Source organism: Vulpes vulpes, chromosome 2 (genome assembly GCF_048418805.1).
Source record: "Vulpes vulpes isolate BD-2025 chromosome 2, VulVul3, whole genome shotgun sequence".
Classification (NCBI taxonomy): domain Eukaryota; kingdom Metazoa; phylum Chordata; class Mammalia; order Carnivora; family Canidae; genus Vulpes; species Vulpes vulpes.
In genome coordinates this window covers 22,369,381-22,387,491 of record NC_132781.1, presented here as the reverse complement: position 1 = coordinate 22,387,491, position 18,111 = coordinate 22,369,381, and the positions used below count along the sequence as shown (strand labels likewise).

The 18,111-nt window shown below is 54.0% G+C and overlaps 2 protein-coding genes and 1 non-coding gene across 9 annotated transcripts in view; 1 reads left to right on the top strand and 2 right to left on the bottom strand.

Annotated features, from left to right (window-relative positions):
• Positions 1 to 4,744: 4,744 nt before the first annotated feature.
• CSF3 (colony stimulating factor 3) lies at positions 4,745 to 6,372 on the top strand. Its single transcript, XM_025996214.2, has 5 exons — positions 4,745 to 4,769; positions 4,882 to 5,036; positions 5,459 to 5,566; positions 5,707 to 5,853; positions 6,208 to 6,372. Exons 1-5 carry the CDS (start codon positions 4,757 to 4,759, stop codon positions 6,370 to 6,372), a joined length of 588 nt encoding a protein of 195 aa, XP_025851999.1. The 5' UTR covers positions 4,745 to 4,756.
• A 2,454-nt stretch (positions 6,373 to 8,826) lies between these two features.
• The window catches only part of MED24 (mediator complex subunit 24), a 35,014-nt gene continuing 25,729 nt past the window's right edge, over positions 8,827 to 18,111 (bottom strand). For all 7 annotated transcript variants that reach the window (XM_072747315.1, XM_072747312.1, XM_025995746.2 and 4 more), the window contains 12 exons: positions 16,587 to 16,624; positions 16,068 to 16,150; positions 15,546 to 15,724; positions 15,333 to 15,432; positions 14,847 to 15,022; positions 12,440 to 12,704; positions 11,921 to 12,102; positions 11,617 to 11,707; positions 11,203 to 11,302; positions 10,033 to 10,113; positions 9,560 to 9,708; positions 8,827 to 9,388 (listed from right to left, as the gene is read on the bottom strand). In XM_072747315.1, coding sequence (XP_072603416.1) covers positions 9,272 to 9,388; positions 9,560 to 9,708; positions 10,033 to 10,113; positions 11,203 to 11,302; positions 11,617 to 11,707; positions 11,921 to 12,102; positions 12,440 to 12,704; positions 14,847 to 15,022; positions 15,333 to 15,432; positions 15,546 to 15,724; positions 16,068 to 16,150; positions 16,587 to 16,624 — 1,561 coding nt within the window. In that variant the 3' untranslated portion in view covers positions 8,827 to 9,271. The remainder of the gene's footprint in view (positions 9,389 to 9,559; positions 9,709 to 10,032; positions 10,114 to 11,202; positions 11,303 to 11,616; positions 11,708 to 11,920; positions 12,103 to 12,439; positions 12,705 to 14,846; positions 15,023 to 15,332; positions 15,433 to 15,545; positions 15,725 to 16,067; positions 16,151 to 16,586; positions 16,625 to 18,111) is intronic.
• Positions 16,232 to 16,335, bottom strand: LOC112918206 (small nucleolar RNA SNORD124). The gene has a single exon (XR_003234637.1). It is a non-coding gene; the product is annotated as a small nucleolar RNA SNORD124 (small nucleolar RNA).

Here is an 18,111-nt window from a genome sequence, read left to right as displayed (position 1 = left end):
CCTGCCGTATAATGAAACCCTTAAAAAAAAAAAAGTTATTTTGGGGGCAACTGGCTGGCTTAGTCGGTTAAGCCACCAATTCTTGGTTTTGGCTCAGGTCATGATCTCGGTTGTGAGATCAAGCCCTGCATCGGGCTCTGCACTGGACATGGAGCCTGCTTAAGATTCTTGCCTTCTTCCTCTTCCCCTCCCAGCCCCCTCCCCTGTGGTCACTCATGCACTCTAAGAAGAAACAAACAAACAATTTTTAAGTGATCTCTCTACCTAACAAACCTACAACCCCAAGATCAAGTGTCATATGCTCTACCAACTGAACCAGCCAGGCACCCCCAAGGTTATAAATCCTAGCACCAAGCCCTTAGTCCCTCAGACCCTCTCCTGGTTGGTAACAGATTGGAGAGTGTGTCATCCTGGTCCAGGGCACTCTGGATGGTGCAATTGTTCGTTTTGTTTCATGACTTTTTTTTTGAAGGGTTTCATGACTTGCTGTGATTCCCTGGTTCTCACCCACCTTGAGTCTATGGACTCTTTTCTGTCTGCTTGCTGTCTGGAAGTTTCTTGTAATTCATTCCCGTGAGCTTGGTTTTCTCTTCCCGGAGAAGCTTATTGCCCTTTTTATGCTTGGAGAGCTCACCGTGTTCTCCACTTTCTGGGCGGTGGTGGTGTTTTAATTAGAGAACTACAGAAGGGCACCTGGTGTCTGCCTTTGGCTTAGGGCATGATCCCGGGTCCCGGAATCGAATCCCACGTCGGGCTCCCTGCATGGAGCCTGCTTCTCCCTCTGCCTGTGTCTATGCCTCTCTCTGTGCCTTTCATGAATAAATAAATAAAATCTTTATTAAAAAAATAGAAAACTACTATTAAAAAAATAGAGAAGCAGGAAGAATAACAAATATCCATGTGCTTTCCACCCAAGTTTAATAAATGGTGACACTGGTTATCATGCAAGTTTCCTCAACCAAGGCAAACTGTTACACGTCAAGTGAAGCCGCTCTTGTTCCTTTCCCAGACCCTTGCCTACCTTCTAGAGGCAGCCACTCTGATGAATTCAGCTGGGTAGCTTTCCAGTTTATGCTTTAATACATTTTGGTACATTAGTGTCTTGCGCTTTTAAATCTTTTAAATGATATATCACATGAATGTAACTTGCTCTCCACTCAGTCTTGGTTTTGAGATTAGTGGTGGTGAGACCAGGCTCAGCACTGTCCTCGGCACTGCGAAACCACAAATTCCTCAAGGAGTTTTCATCCTGTGACGACTTGGTGGGGGAGGCGCATGTGGGATGAACGGACCACGATTTATTTAGCCCTTCCCCGACTGGGGCGCGTTGGTTTGCTCGGACATAGGATGCCACTGAGGACAGCTCCGGGAGTCTCCTGCTACAGGGGACTGTGTACATGGTGTGCAAACCTCTTAAAGGGCCGGATCGCACATTTTTTAGGCTTCTGAGCCATATGGTCTGTCACAACTCTTCATTTCAGTGCTGCACTTCTTGAAAGCGGCTATAAACAATATGTAAACAAAATTATTTAATAACCCTGGGGTTTGAATTTCATAGGATGTTTACATGTTATGAAATATTCTTTTGTTTTTTCCCCCAACCATTTAAAAATGTGAAACCCATTCTTAGCTCGAGGTGTACAGATCTTGGCTCACAGGCCAAGTCTGCAACAAATGAGTCACTCCAGAGGCCTTAGAAAGAGGCTCCAAGTCCAGGACCAGATGAAAACAGGAAGCGTGAGGGGAAGTCGCCACCGGTTCTGGCCTTTGAGAAACACCTGGGAAAGCCTTTAGGAGGCTGGACGGCGGAATGACCAGTAGGGGTCTCTGGAGCCAGTGCCTTTGCCAGTGCATCATGGCTTCTAACAAGCCCTGGCTCTCTACTTGGCCTTTATTGTCCCTCGGGTAAGGCTTAAGTCTGGATTGAGCCATTCTCCAATACAGCTATCTGAACAGGAAGGTAGTGTAATGGGGAGGATGCGAGCTGGAGAAGCCTGGTGTCACATCCTGTCTGCTCTGCCATGACTCGTTCTGTGATCTGGGCAAGACCCTTCGCTTCTCTGAGGCTGTCCCTTGTCTATAGTGGGAGTAACCCACATCCTTTTACTAGGTTTGTAGGATGAAATGACAAGAGTGTAATGGAAGGTGCTTGATGTACAAGAGGTGTCAAATAAGTGTCAGCCAACATTTGGATTTTCTCCCTATGGAATGGATGTCAGAACACTTCCCGGGATGAGCAGTTCACTTTCCCCTGGAAGCTGCCCACTCCATCTTCTAACACTTCTGATCATTGGAAAGCTCTTTCCCTCTGTGGAGCTGAAAACTCGCTGGCTGTGGCTTCCACTCCCTGGGCCACTTCCAGCCCTGGAGACCCGGCAACAAACCCCCTCCTTCACTTTCCCTGGTCAATACAGCCTGCTTTCTTCAAGTGGGATCTTGAGTCCTTTCACCCTTCTGGCCCCCCTCGTTAGAATTAACGTATTCTCTCAATCAAATATCCTACGCACTTGGACTGTAGGTGAAGATAAGAGTCTGGCCCTGGGGCTGCCCAGCCACTGGTGAGGAAGGCCAAACACTGGTTAAGAGATCCGATGGTTAAGGAGCTCTTGGGTGGCCCGGTCGGTTGAACGTCCAACTCTTGAGTGCAGCTCAGGTCCTGATCTCAGGGTGGTGGAATCAGGCCCCGTGGTGGCTCTGTGCTCAGGGGGAGCCTGCTTGGGATTCTCTCCCCCTCCCCCTCTGCCCCTCCCCCCCCCACTTCTAAAATAAAATAAATAAATCTTAAAACAAAAGAATTTAAGACTGTGGCACAGAGCAGACCTTGATTCTGCCACTTGGTCAAGTTACTTAACCTCTTTGAGGTTAGATTACTCTTCTGTAAAAGGGGAAATGGTTCTAGTACCTTCCTCATAGGCTTATTGAAAGGCATACCTGGGGATCCCTGGGTGGCTCAGTGGTTTAGCGCCTGCCTTTGGTCCAGGGCCCGATCCTGGAGTCCCGGGATCGAGTCCCGCATTAGGCTCCTGGCATGGAGCCTGCTTCTCCCTCCTCCTGTGTCTCTGCCTCTCTATGTCTATCATAAATAATAAATAAATAAATATTAAAAAAAAAAAAGAAAGGCATACCGCTCTCCTTGTGTGGAGAGTGCTCAGCACAAGGTTAGGGGCCTTATGGAGTCAGATGAGTCCTCTGGAGGTTCTTTGGGGGAGGATGAAGGGACATGTTTGTGGAAGTGAATTTCCTGCCCCCCAGTTCCAAACTCACCCCTCTGCTGCCGCAGAGCTGGGCACAGAGCTGGCCTCAATCAGTGCATGGGGACCAGCTACCCAGCGGGAGGTGGAGGTGGGGGGCGCCCTGAGGCCCTGGGAGGACAGGGGACTAGAGGCAGGATGCGAGTCAACAGGTGAAGGCCCTGCCAGCTGTGGCCACCAGGGGGCACCCCCGCCCCAGAGATGCCCTCACCCAGACAGACACACCCACTCCTCATCAAAAGGTGTCCTTCCTTGGCTGGTGCTGGGGTAAATTGAGACAGAAAGTGACAGCCTTGGGCGTGGCAGGGCAGCCGGCTAGGCAGGCCCCGTGGCCCGTGGGAAACCTTCAAGTCTGATCTGAGGCCCAGGCTGCAACCCTGAGTCGGAATCGGCTCTCCTTGACCTTAGGCTAGGCCCTTCCCTCTCTGGCCCAGTTCATGGGGTTTAGAACCGAATCAGAGACTGGCGCGGTTCTGGGGTTTGGGGCTAGGGCAGTTTCTTCTCTCTGCCCCCCAGCCCTTCCCCGCCTCAGGGCAGCGCACACTCTGGCAGGCGGTGACCGGGAAGCCACGTCAGGGACCTTCCCCCAGCTCCCAAGTGCTGGGACACCACTGGAGGGAGGGGGAGCGCTGAGGAGGAGGAAGGGCAAGGTCAGGTGAACCCAGAGCCCCAGAACCTCAAGGGTCTTGCTTCATTTGGGACAGACATCCGGTTTCCTTTGGTTTCTGCCAGGATTCCGGGGGCTTGGAGGCATGAGTCATGGGGGGGAGTGGGGGGTTCCCAGCTAACCAGTTCAAGACAGGGACCTGGGATGGTGCCCATCAAAGTGTGGGGTGGAGACAGGAGGCTAGATCCCAACGGCCCCATCTCAGGCCCCTGGCCTCTCAGGAGGGGGACTCAGGAAAGCAGCCTCCTGGGAGTTTGAGGGGTAGAAAGGGGGGCAAGTAGCTTCTTCCCTCTCCAACTCTAGACTCTAGAGTCCAGGGAACAGGTAGCTTGGGGATCCCAAGGAGGGTAGCGCCAGGGGGCTACTCCCGCAGATCAGGCAGGGGAGGGAGGGAGGGAGGGAGGGAGGGAGGGGCTGCCCCTGGCCTGCCTGGGCAGTGTGGGCCTGACTGGCCTCCAGGCTCCTTGGCTCTTATCTGTGGCTCAAGCTCACTTAGTTCAGTGCTTCAGATCAAACACCCTGGGGCAATTCGGGCCTGGGCGGGGCTGAGGGGAGGAAGAGTGTGAGGGGGATCAGACGTCAAAGAACGATCAGAGATTCCACAATTTCACAAACTTTCGCAAACAGCTTTTTGTCCCAGTGCCCCCCTACATTGTCCTGACACCAAATTTGCATAAATCCTAGGAAATTATTACTAAGCCCTGGTCGTGGCACCAGGTAATTTCCTCCCAGGCCTCCATGAGCTCCTCTATAAAGGCCCTCTGGAGCCCGTCCCTGCCAGAGCCCAGAGCCTGCAGACCCACCCAGACCTTCGGCTAAGCCTGCTGCCCAGAGCCCCATGAAGCTGACCGGTGAGTGTCCTGGCCCCAGGGAGGGAGGCTGGAGTGGCAGAGGGCTGGGAGGGCCGCCAGGCCCTGCAGTGGACCGCAGGGCTCCTGAGCCCCCCACCCCATCTGCTCTCAGCCCTGCAGCTGCTGCTGTGGCACAGCGCACTCTGGATGGTGCAAGAAGCCGCCCCCCTGGGCCCTACCGGCCCCCTGCCCCAGAGCTTCCTGCTCAAGTGCCTAGAGCAAATGAGGAAGGTCCAGGCTGATGGCACAGCGCTGCAGGAGACACTGGTGAGGGAGAGCACCGGAGGGGACCTCGGGGCTGGGAGGGGGGACCCAGAGCGGACAGCTGAGGGCAGGCACAAGGGGGAAGAGCTGAGGGTGGGAAAGGGAATGGAGAGAAGATATGATCAGGGAGGGACGTGGGAGAGGAGAGACCCAAGGGAAAGGGAAGAAACTTAGAGGTGGAGCCATGGAAGCCTGGCTAGGAACCGGGGAACAGAGTGCTCAGGGACAGTGCTCACAGCAGCTGCTGGCTGGCGGGCCGGCCTGCCAGGATCGCCGTGGAGGGCAGGATGGGGCTGAGCAGCCTGGCAGCGGCCTGGGAGGGCTGGGAGAGAGGGGAAGACCTGGGAGAGATGGGGAGGGTTAGGAAACAGGAGCAGCCGTGGCCCTGTCAGGTGCCCCTCACTCAGCATCCTTCCTGTCCCCAGTGTGCCACCCACCAGCTGTGCCACCCTGAGGAGTTGGTGCTGCTCGGGCACGCTCTGGGCATCCCCCAGCCTCCCCTGAGCAGCTGCTCCAGCCAGGCTCTGCAGCTGGTGAGTTTCTGGAGGGGAGGAGGGCGACAAGGAGAGGGAAGGATGGTCTGGAAGTCTCCCTGGACCCCCAGGCTCCAATGTGGGGCCCTGAGAGGAGTGTCCCAGGCAGCACGTCCTGACTCCTCTACTCCATCCCCCAGATGGGCTGCCTGCGTCAACTCCACAGCGGCCTCTTCCTCTACCAGGGCCTCCTGCAGGCCCTGGCAGGGATATCCCCCGAGTTAGCGCCCACCTTGGACACACTGCAGCTGGACATCACCGACTTTGCCATCAACATCTGGCAGCAGGTGAGCCTCATGGGAAGCGGCAAGCCTTAGGGGCCTGGATGGAGCCGGTCCCCAAAGATCAGGCTGCAAGCCTGGGATCCCGGTTCTTTAGGGCCAGGGTGAGAGCATTCCCAGGGTGTGTGTCGGGAGCTACCACTCCATCCCAGGCCCCTCTTGCTGCTGGCCCTTCCCCGCTCTCCCTGGATGAGGGGGGAACCAGGTCACTGGACCCTGAAACAGACCTGGGTTCAAGGCCTGACTCCACCATTAACTGCTTGGTGTCACCTTCCATGGCCTGTCAGCCCTTTGCATTTCCTTATTCAAAAATGCCCACTCAGCAGGGCCTGATTGCAGATCTCATCTTTCCCCCCACAGATGGAAGATCTAGGAATGGCCCCCGCTGTGCCACCTACCCAGGGCACCATGCCAGCCTTCACCTCGGCCTTCCAGCGCCGGGCAGGAGGTGTCCTGGTGGCCTCCAATCTGCAGAGCTTCCTGGAGCTGGCATATCGCGCTCTGCGCCACTTTGCCAAACCCTGAGCAAAACCCTCCCCAGCCAGTGTATTTATCTTTATTTAATATTTATGTTTATTTAAATCTAATATTTAAAGATGAGGACAAACAGAAAGGAGCCCTGCACTCTTGGGTCCTTCCTGCCGTCTCTGAGTTTCATTCTCCTGCTTTTGCAGGAAGAAAAGCCCCTGTCTTCCTGTCCCCTGGACGGGGAGGTAGATAGGTAAATACCAAGTATTGATTCCTGTGACTGCTCCCTGGCCTGGCTCTGTGGTGGGCACTGGGTAGAATCCCAGTGACCCCTTTACCCCAAGGGTACCCACCTTGAGGGCTTGGAAGCATCAGGAAGTCTTCCAGGTGGGAGACAAAACAACCCTGTTTAATATTTAAACAGCAGTGTTCCCCTACTGGGTGCCCCCCCACTCTGGCCTCACCAACTTGGCTTGCACGTGCCAGGTGGGCTGTCTCGCTTCTCCTCAGGTCCCCTTCCCCACAGGCATCAAGCCCGGCAGAGGCAGCCAAAGTGGGGAGGCTTGACCCTGGGGTCCCACGAATGTGCTGGGGAATCTAGTTTTTAAGATGTTTTCGGGAATATTTTGACTTCCAGTAATGGGGAGCCTCGGCATCACTCTCTCCTCTTTCTCGATGCCCTATGGCAACAATGACAGGCTTCTGACACCTGTCCCACTCTCACCAGGGTCAGGATTCTGACCCTTCAAGGGCTGGCCAGCGGGTCATGTGTCGGCCCTACTGAGGGGGACTGGAAGTGGGGAGGGAAAGATGGGGGGGGGTTATGTGACACGTGAGAGGAACACGCAGCTCTTCACCCTCCACCTCTGCCCGTACCTTCTCACTGTAGCCAAACTTGGTGATAATAAAGTATTTTGTTTGTCTCCAGTAAATGTCCTTCCTCCTTCTTGGGTCCAGCTGGTGCCCAGCCAGGGGCTGGGAGGCGGGGAGTTGAATGGTGGTGGAAGCCAAGAGGGAGGGAAAGAGGGGGTGCAGGAGGCCATCCTCTAGCTCATCAACGTTCATGCTTTTAGCAGGGATTTCTCTTGTAGGGACGCTGGGCTGGTGCCAGGCTAAGTGCTAGGGATGTGGCAGCAGACCAGGCAGGCATGGCCCCTGCCCTCACAGAGACACAGCCTAGTGGGAGGACAGGACGCAGATGGGTCACCACACAGGCAGAGGGGAACGTGGGGTTGGGGTGGGGAAAGGGGAAGCTTAATGGTCCAGACACAGACACTGAGGCAAGGGAGGATTTAATATTTGTCATCTTCCATAAACTCCAGCCCATCCACGCTCACAGGTGCCCACAAAGGTAGAATGAGAAGTGCCGTTTAGAGATTAGGATCTGAGATCAAGGTTTCAACTTGGGTCAGAACTCAAGCTGATCTGAGCCCTGCACTCCTCTCCCTCAAGCTCTGCCTCTGATGGGCAAGGGAGCAACCTCATGCCAGCCACCATCTTCCTGCTGCTCTCAGCCTCAGGGGCTGCCGAGCCTGAGCTCACAGGGCGGCTGGGCAGGTGCATGTGAGGGAGATGCAGAGATTGGAGGGGCTGCTTCACACCACAGGTCAGATGCACTCCTGTGTCCCCAGCCGAGGATGTACCTGTGGTCCCAGGGTGCTTCCACCAGACCTGTGAAATCCAGACTGCCAGCTGGTCCCCAGGCCCCCGTCTCAAGGCTTCCCCTTGGCTCTTCGGGCACCTCCCACTTCCTTTTTTTTTTTTTTTTAAGATTTTATTTATTTATGAGAGACAGCAAGAGAGAGGGAGGCAGAGGGAGAAGCAGGCTCCACGCAGGGAACCTGACGTGGGTCTCCAGGATCAGGCCCCAGGCTGAAGGCAGCACTAAACCCCGGAGCCACCGGGCTGCCCGTGGCACCTCCCACTTCCCTTCCCAATCTGGCTCCTCAGAAAGGAAGGGCTGGCTGAGCAGGGCCAGAACCCCCAGCTGCATGGCTCAGAGCCCTCCTTCTCCACTTGATCCTGAAGAAACCAGGACTTGGGAGATGTGTGTACAAGAAGATCAAGGGTTAAACAGATCCAGCCCCTCAGCCCCTAGTCCTCCTCTGGAGAGGGGCAGACCAAACTGGAGCCAGTCAGGCTCGGGGTGGGGTTGGGTCTCCTGGGAGAGCGTCAGAAGGACAGGACACCCTACCCCAGCACCAGCAGGGCCTTTAGCCAAAACCTCTCCCTTCTCAGAGTTCAGTCTGACTTTGGGGTGTGAGGGTAAGCAGCGGGCGTGTGTTGACTCCTTACTGCCTGGTGCCAGTACGAGGAAAGGAAGTCCTGCCCCTTCTGAGCGGACAAACACAGGAACCCAAGCCTGCCCAGCCCTGCTCTGCACACCTCTCCTGCTCTCCTCAGCCAAGGACTGGGCCTCTTCCTGGGCACAACACATGGGATTCTAAGGAGAAGATGCTGTTCCCTGCCTCAGTGGAACAGAGGCACTGACATCACTTAGAATCACACAGGGACCCACAAAAGTCTTTATTTACAAATGAGTTGAGGTAAACTTCCCTCGTGTGTTACAAAAAAAACCCAAACAGACACACACACACACACACACACACACACACACACACACACACACACAACTTTGCACCTACAAAGTTCCTCGGAGGTACACGTACTGCTGGAAGAGGGCAAGCAGGGGTGCAGGGTGCTGAGGGCCTGGGCTAAGAGCCAGGCTGCACACATTCTTCAGGTGCTGGCAGTGAGCAGAGGAAATTACGAAAGAAAGAAACTGGGAGACGTCTTAGAGGTCAGATATCAGGATAGGGGAATGATCTGGAAATGACATAGGGCTCTTACATCACATGGATATGAGCAATGATGTCTCATCTTCCTTCACTGTTCCCTTCTGAGGCGCCTGGGGCTGCGTTCCCCCAGATGGCCCCCCGTGGTCACACCAAGCCCCTCAGAGTGCAGCAATGGCCTTGGCGGCCACCTGGCGACCCAGAGACAGGCTGAGGTCCGTGATGGCCAGAACCACCTTGGGGCTGGACATGGCTGATACCTTCACCAGCTCCGATACCTGCCAGACAAATGGCCACTCACTGAGGCTGCTCTGGTCCCGGGGGTAGCCCTCCTACTCTGAGGGCTGTACTTGAACCCCATCTGCGTTAAGACTTGCTGCCCCCATCTGAGCTCCAAGGTGGGGCCAGGGCCGGGCCGGGCCGGGCCGGGCCTGGGGCAAAACACTCACGGTGGTGAAGGGCATGAACTGCAGGATGCTGCCTCGGCTGCCCTGCTCCAGGCAGTCCACACACTCCTCCATGAACCACTGCACAAACTGAGTGTGCGGGCCAGCGGTGCGCGACCCCAGGATGGAGGAAATGAGCAGGAACAGATTGGCTGTGCAGAAGGAAGAGGGAAACACTCTGTGAGGGGGGACCTGAGAAGAGGAGAGACTGGGAGGTAGTGGCACTGAAAAACAAAAAGAAAGAAGTGCTCAGAGTGCCCCCCAAATGGGGGCGTCAGAAAGAGGAAGTGTGAAAGGAAATCGTGGGACTGGATGGGAGCCTGGAGGTGACAGGAGAGCCAGCAGCTGGGGAGATGGAGGAACGAGATGGGTACACATAACAGGGGTGAAAGGGCACCAGGAGACCCCCCCCCCCCTCCAGCCAGTGAGGCCTCAGCATCCCCATTCCCCAGCCAGAGCACAGTGGAAGGACTCACCCAGGACTCGATTCAGCGGGTCTCTCATGTTAACTGTGTGCAGCTGGGAGGCTGACAGGGAGCTGCTCATGGAGCGGTCAGCTGTGGGGCCAAGTGGAGGGAGCCTGAGGCAGAGGCCCCCTAACCTTTCAAAACCCCCCTTCCCAGGGGACGCCCTCACCCATCAGGCGTGGAGGAAGGCGTGGGGAAGTCCCCAGATCCAGAGTCACAGAGGGGCCCTAAATACAGAGATCTCAGAGGGAGATGAGAGAGAACATTTGGTGAGCACCGCCAGGTGCCAATCTGCTGGCTGCACACAGATCAGGCCACCTGATCCTCACACCCTCACTTCACAAATAAAGACACTAAGACTCAGGGATCCCTGCGTGGCGCAGCAGTTTAGTGCCTGCCTTTGGCCCAGGGCGCAATCCTGGAGACCCGGGATCGAGTCACACGTCGGGGCTCCCGGTGCATGGAGCCTGCTTCTCCCTCTGTCTGTGTCTCTGCCTCTCTCTCTCTCTCTATCATAAATAAAAAAAATTAAAAAAAAAAGACACTAAGACTCAGATTTGCTGAGTAACCAGCCAAAGGTCATAAGGTTTGTGGGTGGCAGACATAGCACCCTTCCTCTGCCCAAGTGCACAGTTGGTGCCCTAATACCTAAAAGGCCTTAGAGAAACTTCCTAGACTCAAGAGAAACTTCTGGAAACAAGAAAAATTAAATGCCACAGAAGCATCCCTTGGCAGGGAGCGGTAATGACATCAAGGGGAGCCGGTAGGGGAGGGGTGCTCATCAGGCAGGAAGAGTGGAGAGCAACCCCAGTCCCAGCCCAGGCCTCAGGGCCTGTTTCAAGGGAAGGAAGACCAGAGCTCGTGAGTCAATGGTATAGACTGTGCCTGAGGTAATGAGCTCACTTGTGATGAGTAAAGGGTAGGGAAGGGACGGTGGTATGTCCGGGGCTGGGTTGGGGTCTGGGCAGAAGAGCTTCAGTCTTCCAGAGAGTCCCCAGCAACCTCTAGTCCGCAGGCAGAAAGCAGAGCAGCAGTGGGGAGCAGAATGGGACAACCCCCCACCACATTCTCTGACAAGCAAAGATGCTGGTGGCCAGGTACTATGCCACGCAGTTCTCCCAGTCAGGAGTGAGTTCCCAGGAAAAGGAGGAGCCTGCCCAGCCCCATCTGAACGCTCACTGGGACTCGAGAGGATGTTGGCATCTTCCTCATTGGAGCTCAGCAGGCGCATCAGCTTTGAGGGCTGCATGTCATCCAAGGGGAAGAGACTGACATAATCCTGGAGGGTGGAAGGGTCACTATTAGCCACCCTGGGCCCCCAAGGTTTCCGTTATCAGGGAAAAGAGTTGGAGCTCATACAGGAGTGAGGAAGACTCAGCTCCCCATAGGCCTCTGCCGGCATCTCAGTAGGGCCAGCCTCCCTCACCCTCCCACAGTCCTAATGAGAGACACCCTCACACGGACACCCCTGCAGATGCTTGGCCAGCCAAGCCCTGACACAGCAACCCAGGGGCAGGACCCGTGCCTCCTACCCCAAAAGCCTCAGTAAATGTCTGCTGAGCACATGAACAAGTGAACAGAGGGGTCCCCTACCTCAATGTCTTCACGATGTCTCTTTTTTTGGCGGGAGGATGCCTGTCCCTTATGGGAGGAATAGGAACTCAGGGCACACCAGACAGCTAGCCTGGCAAAGGGTTCCAGGAGAAGAGGGTAAAGTCAGACGGCCCCAGAGCAAAGGGTTCCAGGAGAAGAGGGTAAGGTCAGAGGGCCCCAGAGCGGGTTTCTGTGCCTGTGCCCCAGCTGACAGGGCTTCCCCACAGCCCAGCCTCCCTGGGCGGCCCCAGGCAAGGGGCACTCGGCACCGCTGTGGGGACTTGGGGTTCCGAGAGAATCCTACTTAGCCAGAGCAGTGCCAGGGGGGTCCATGAGGCTGTGCCACTTGGAGGAATCGGTGAGTAGGCCAGGCAGGATGTGGCCCAGCAGGACCAGGGTCACTTGCTGCATGTCCAGACAGAAGATGGAGTAGAGCAGCTCCACGGCCCGCAGAGTGTGCTCCTTCCGTGTCTCCTTCAACAGCTCCTGGATGAACAGGGAAGGGTTTGGAGCCGAGGGCTCCCGACACAGGGTTCTCTAGAAGGGCACACAGGGGCAGCCACATCAGCCTCTGGCCACTGCTCCTGAGAAGCTGGCTCCCCTCAGAGCCCAGGAGCCCCGAGACCAAGCCCTGCCTCTGTATTTCAAGGAATCTTCTCACAGGACTGATGCAGCCTCTCAGAGAAGCCCCGCCAACCAGGCTATGTATAGGACTCTGGTCCTGGTTGGTATTTTCTCAGCTCTCTCCCAGTCTGAGGGTACCTGCTGCCCCAGCCGAGGACTCGGTGAGCATCTGGCCCCCCAATTGCCATGCCCTTGGTACCTTAATCAGGTTGTTGCAGAACCAGTAGACGCCTCCCATGTGCAGCAGAGTGTCAAAAATGTGGATGGAGCGACTGTCCACCCATCCTTTCTCCAGCACCTTGGCAAATATGTCCGTCAGCACCTCCTTGATGGGTCGCTTGGGGGGCAGCAGATTCCAGTAGGGCATTGTGTCCACACCGGTGGACGGGAACTTGATCTGGGTAGCTGTCTGCTGCAGCACGTCAGCACACATGTGCTCCAGAATTGAGCTCATGATCACCACCCTGGGGGACGGGGAGAGGACCTCAGGTTCAGGTTCAGGCAACACCAGGTTTAAGAGCAGAACAAACACCCAGGCCAAACTTATCCCAGGACTTGAGTTACGGAAATATTCCTAGGGAATGAACCCCATTCTGTGCTGAGGGAGGAGACAAGAGGAAGTCACAATCTCCTAGCAGACCTGACCCTACTGGTCCTGCTCCTGGCAGGTCTCTCACCTGATGGGCACAAAGCCTAAGGTGGGGAGCAAGTTTGCTCTCCTCCCCCAGGTTATTCCAGTGACATATTCATATTTTCTCTTTTTCTCTGTCTCTAACTTCCCCATCCCTCAAACCTGAGCCCTGCCAATCCCTAGACATAAATAAATACAATCACTTCCCTCTGGGCTGAGTGCTGGGGGGGGGGGGGGGGGGGTCCCCGCCCAGCCTTGGCCTCCTCCCAAAGTAAACTGTTACTTCCAGGACAGGGGCCCAAGGGCTGCCCCACAAGACTCTTCCCGGCCTCTGTTAGCTGGGCAAACAGAAGCATATGTCCAGGAATTTTCTAACAGTCTTTGACTGAGTTAGCACTCAGACCCCCATGAGTTACCCGGTGAGTTACCCAGTGAGTTACCCAGGTCTGAGTGCTAACTGTTCCTGGAATGCTGGATGGCTCTTGGAACGTTGCTATGATTCTCAGAGCCACTTCTTTCCACCTGCATAATGTATCCACAGATTTCCCACTATTTCTCACCCAGAGAGGAGTCAGGGTGTTTAGCATGGATTATGTCAGAGCAAATTCTCCATTACTTGTGAAGGAAGGATGTGAGGGAAGAAGAACAGAGAAGGAGGTGAGGAAAAAGGAGATGTGACCTTACAGGCCCTCACCAACCATATCTAGGCACAGTGTTTCCACTTCTCCACTCTAAGGCACCCTGACAGCTACTTGGTGAGTCCTCTCTCCTAGCTTACCGGTCGTGCATGCTCACTTCATAGCAGCACCATTTGCAACAGCTGAGAGGTAGAAGCTACCCAAGTGTCCACTGACCGATGGATGGGTAAACAAAATGTGGCACATACATATGATGGAATTATATTAGTTATATATAACTAATGGAACTAATTAAAATTAGTTATTTTGAAGGGAATTTTGACACAGGCTATGACATGGATGAACCTTGGGGACATTATGCTAAGTGAAATAAGCCAGGCACAAAAAGACAAACACTGTAGGATTCCAGCTACATGGGGTACCTAAAGTAGTCAAATTCATAGAAAGAGAAGGTAGAATGGTGGTTACCAGAAGATATGGAGGGGAAAAGGGGTGAGTTGTTAATGGGTACAAAGTTTCAGATTTACAAGAAGAAAAGATTCTGGATGTCTGTTTCACAACAATGTGAATATCTCATGTTGCTAAATTACATACTTAAAAGCAGTTAAGACAGCCAATTTTATGTTTTTTTTTTTTTAAGATTTTATTTATTTATTCATGAGAGACAGAGAGAGAGAGAGAGGCAGAGACACAGGCAGAGGGAGAAGCAGGCTCCATGCAGGGAGCCCAATGCGGGACTCGATCCCGGGACCCCAGGATCACGCCCTGGGCCAAAGGCAGGCACTAAACCGCTGGACTACCCAGGCGTCCCTATCTTACTAGAATTTAAAAAAGAAAGTTATTAGATAGGGGAATGACCCAAAACCACTGAACTTAACACAGATGGAAGCTGCCAGGGAGGTCCCCCACAGCTCTGAAAAGCCATGGCAGGAAAATGTTCACAAAAGATAGGCAGTTGGGAGGATAACGAGGGTGCGCAGGCTCAAGGTTCATAGTTCTACAGATGGGTTCCGGGTTATTAGCTACAGCTAATAAACTACTCTGTTCTGCTGGTAAGCTAGTTCTCCAGAACTTGAGCTCTCTAAACACCAGAATCACAGCTATTCAGGGTCTGCGTTTCTGGGACACAGCAGGGGCTAGATCATAAACACTCCTGGCTCAGAGACACACTCTACATGTTGCTGAGTCAGTGCATGAACACGTAAATAAGAATGTGAGTGAGCAAGTGAGCAGCATGTTTGGGAAAGTAAGAGAAGAGGGGGATACTAGTTACTGGAGGTGCCAACTTCTCACAACAGGCCTACAGAGTTCCAGAGGGGAGGGGATGGGTTACTGACCTCTCATTGTAGAACTGCAGGGTGTTCTCACTGTACAGTGGCCCTGCCAGCTGGCGGATCATCTGCAGCGACTTCTCACGCTCATCCAGCCCCAGCATCCGCACGTGGGCCACAAGCCAAGCCACAGCACATACTGCCAGACTGCACACTTTCCCCTTGATATTATCTGTGATTTTCTGGGGAAGGAAAGGGTGACTGAGGCCGCTTTCTTCCCCGCCCTGTCACTTTCCCTGGCCTCTGTGGGCAGCTAAGTGCAGCAGGTGGAGTCTTGGACTGCATCCCCCACCTCTTTTCACCACAAATATGCCTTTCCCAAAGTTACCTGGGTGGGAGGGAGTGGTTAAGCCTATGATTACAAGTAAAATCAACATCCAAACATGAGCTCCTGGATTAAGGGTCTTCTTGTTCTTATAAAGTGTAACAAGCTATCAAACACGGGCTCTGTGTCTCAGGGAAGAGAAAAGGCTGCTGGAAAGGTGGGGCTACCTGGATGGACTCGAAGGCCAGTACCCCATTCTCCCAGGCATTGAGGATCTCCAAGATGGCCGCTGAGATGCTGAGACAGGCTTCGTGCCACTTCATCTGCCTACGAGGTGTAGGGGGGAGAACAATCACCATGGGGGAGTGTGGGATGGGCTGAGGGAGAGGGTCATGGCCTGCCCCCACCACCACTCTTGGGGCAGGCACCCGGCCACTGACACCAGCTTCATCTCCGAGGAGTTGTTGAGCAAGGCCACCAAAGACTCCACTTTGGTAGAGTCAGGCCAGAAGCACGGGTGGTCAGGGTTCAGGATTTTGCCCTCTTCGGGCATGCAAGTCTGCATCCACGTCTCAAAGAAGGGCACCTGTGCTCCTGTGCTTGACTCGGACAGAATCACCTAGGGAAGGAAGGGAGGGAGGGAGGGTCAGCAGCCAGTGCTCTGTGCCTCAGTTTCCTGCCCCACTGCTGCTTCTTTCCAGCCTGAAGAACTAAAGATGAACTGGTCTCAGGGAGAAAGACAGGGGCTATGCTGCCACCTAGTGGTGGGTGTGGGTGTGGCACTGAAGGATTCCGGAGTAACCAAAGGGGGCGTCTATGGGCCCAGGGGCACCTTCATTCTGCACCCAGCAGAACTAAGCAGCTTGCGGGGTGGGGAGGGGCGGCCAAGTTACTGGTCATTTCCTTCCCCCTCTCCCTGCCCACTTGGTGCCCCTAATCCTGACTGCTCTCCTCTCACTCACCTCTGAACCATAGGTCTGGGCCACGTGGCACAACATGAGGAAGGAGATGTCGAAGAGCAAGGCTCGAACTGAGGCTGCTTTGGCTACGGGGAACAAAAAGCCTGACTCCATAGCCTTGAACAGGGCCCAGAGCCCTCATCTGGATCGGAAGGGGGGAGTCAGGATTTGCCTCAAGGAAGGTCAGTGATCAAGTGGCTCCTTCAAAGCTCTGAGGCTCAGAATCCTTTTCTTGAGTCTCAATTGGAACATCATCCCTTCCTTGGAATCCAAGACTCCTGATACCCTCCTCCTTCCCAGCACCCAACCAAATCATAAAGAGGGAGGGCAATAGACAGAGGTGGTTTTGGAAGAATTCTTTGCCCAGCATTCCCCTTTCAAGGCTCCCCAAAAGCTTCAGTCAGTCATTGCTCAGGGGAGAAAAGAGCCTCCCCAGGAGAAGCAACGGGCCCTCTGTCTTCCCCTGTTCTCTTCCCCAACCCTTCCACGGTGCTGGGTCCAGGGGGCACAGAGATGACTTACCGAGTTCTTCATTGCCATGTGTCGTGAATTCATTCAAACTGGGGGAGGAACAGAGATAGGTCACAGCAAGCAGGGCAAGGGTTCAGGGGGCTACGCCTGTCCAGAAAGGCAGTCACTAAAGTCTGAATTAAGGGTGAAACTTAAGGGATCCCTGGGTGGCGCAGCGGTTTGGCGCCTGCCTTTGGCCCAGGGCGCGATCCTGGAGACCCGGGATCGAATCCCACGTCGGGCTCCCGGTGCATGGAGCCTGCTTCTCCCTCTGCCTGTGTCTCTGCCTCTCTCTCTATCTCTCTGTGACTATCATAAATAAATAAAAATTAAAAAAAAAAATTAAAAAAAAAAAAAAAAAAAAAAAAAAGGGTGAAACTTAAAATGAACACTACCACTACAAAAAGAACTCTTTGTTTTTAAAAGATTTCCAAGGCAGCATGCCTGGCTGGATTGATCATTACAGCATGTAACTCTTGATCTCAGGGCTTTGAGTTTGAGTTCCACAACAGATGTAGAGATCATTTAAAAATAAAAATCTTGGGCAGCCCGGTGGCTCAGCGGTTTAGCACCGTCTTCAGCTCAGGGCGTGATCCTGGAGACCCAGGATCGAGTCCCATGTCGGGGTCTCTGCATGGAGCCTGCTTCTCCCTCTGCCTATGTCTCTGCCTCTCTCTCTGTGTGTGTCTCTCATGAATAAATAAATCTTTAAAAATAAAAAAAATAGGGGATCCCTGGGTGGGTCAGTGGTTTGGCACCTGCCTTTGGCCCAGGGCATGATCCTGGGGACCCTGGATCGAGTCCCACGTCGGGCTCCCTGCATGGAGCCTGCTTCTCCCTCCACCTGTGTCTCAGCCTCTTTCTCTGTGTCTCTCATGAATAAATAAATAAAATATTTAAAAAATAAAAAAAAAAAATAAAAAAAAATAAAAATAAATAAAAATCTTGGGGCACCTGGGTGGCTCAATGGTTGAACATCTGCCTTGAGCTCAGGTCATGATCCCATGGTCCCAGGATCGAGCCCTGCATTGGGCTACCCCCTCAGCAGGAAGCCTGCTTCTCCCTCTACCTGCTTATGCAGGTGCACACATGCTCTCTGTCAAACAAAATCTTTAAAAATAAAAATCTTAAGAAAAAAAAAAAATCCGGGATCCCTGGGTGGCGCAGCGGTTTGGCGCCTGCCTTTGGCCCAGGGCGCGGTCCTGGAGACCCAGGATCGAGTCCCACGTCGGGCTCTCGGTGCATGGAGCCTGCTTCTCCCCTCTGCCTGTGTCTCTGCCTCTCTATCTCTGTGTCTCTCGTGAATAAATAAATAAAATCTTTAAAAAAAAAGAAAAAAAAGAAAAAAAAAATCCAAGGCCCAGAGAACAGCTCACCGGATGGAACAAAGTTCTATGTATCAAATTCCATGTCAACCAAAGAGTCAACAGTGTTTGAGAGCCCCTTAGTAACAACTGGGTGCACCCGAATCCCTCCACTCCGCCCATTTAGTGCCTCTCATCTCATCAAACACCTCTACTTCATGCTCAGCAGCAGA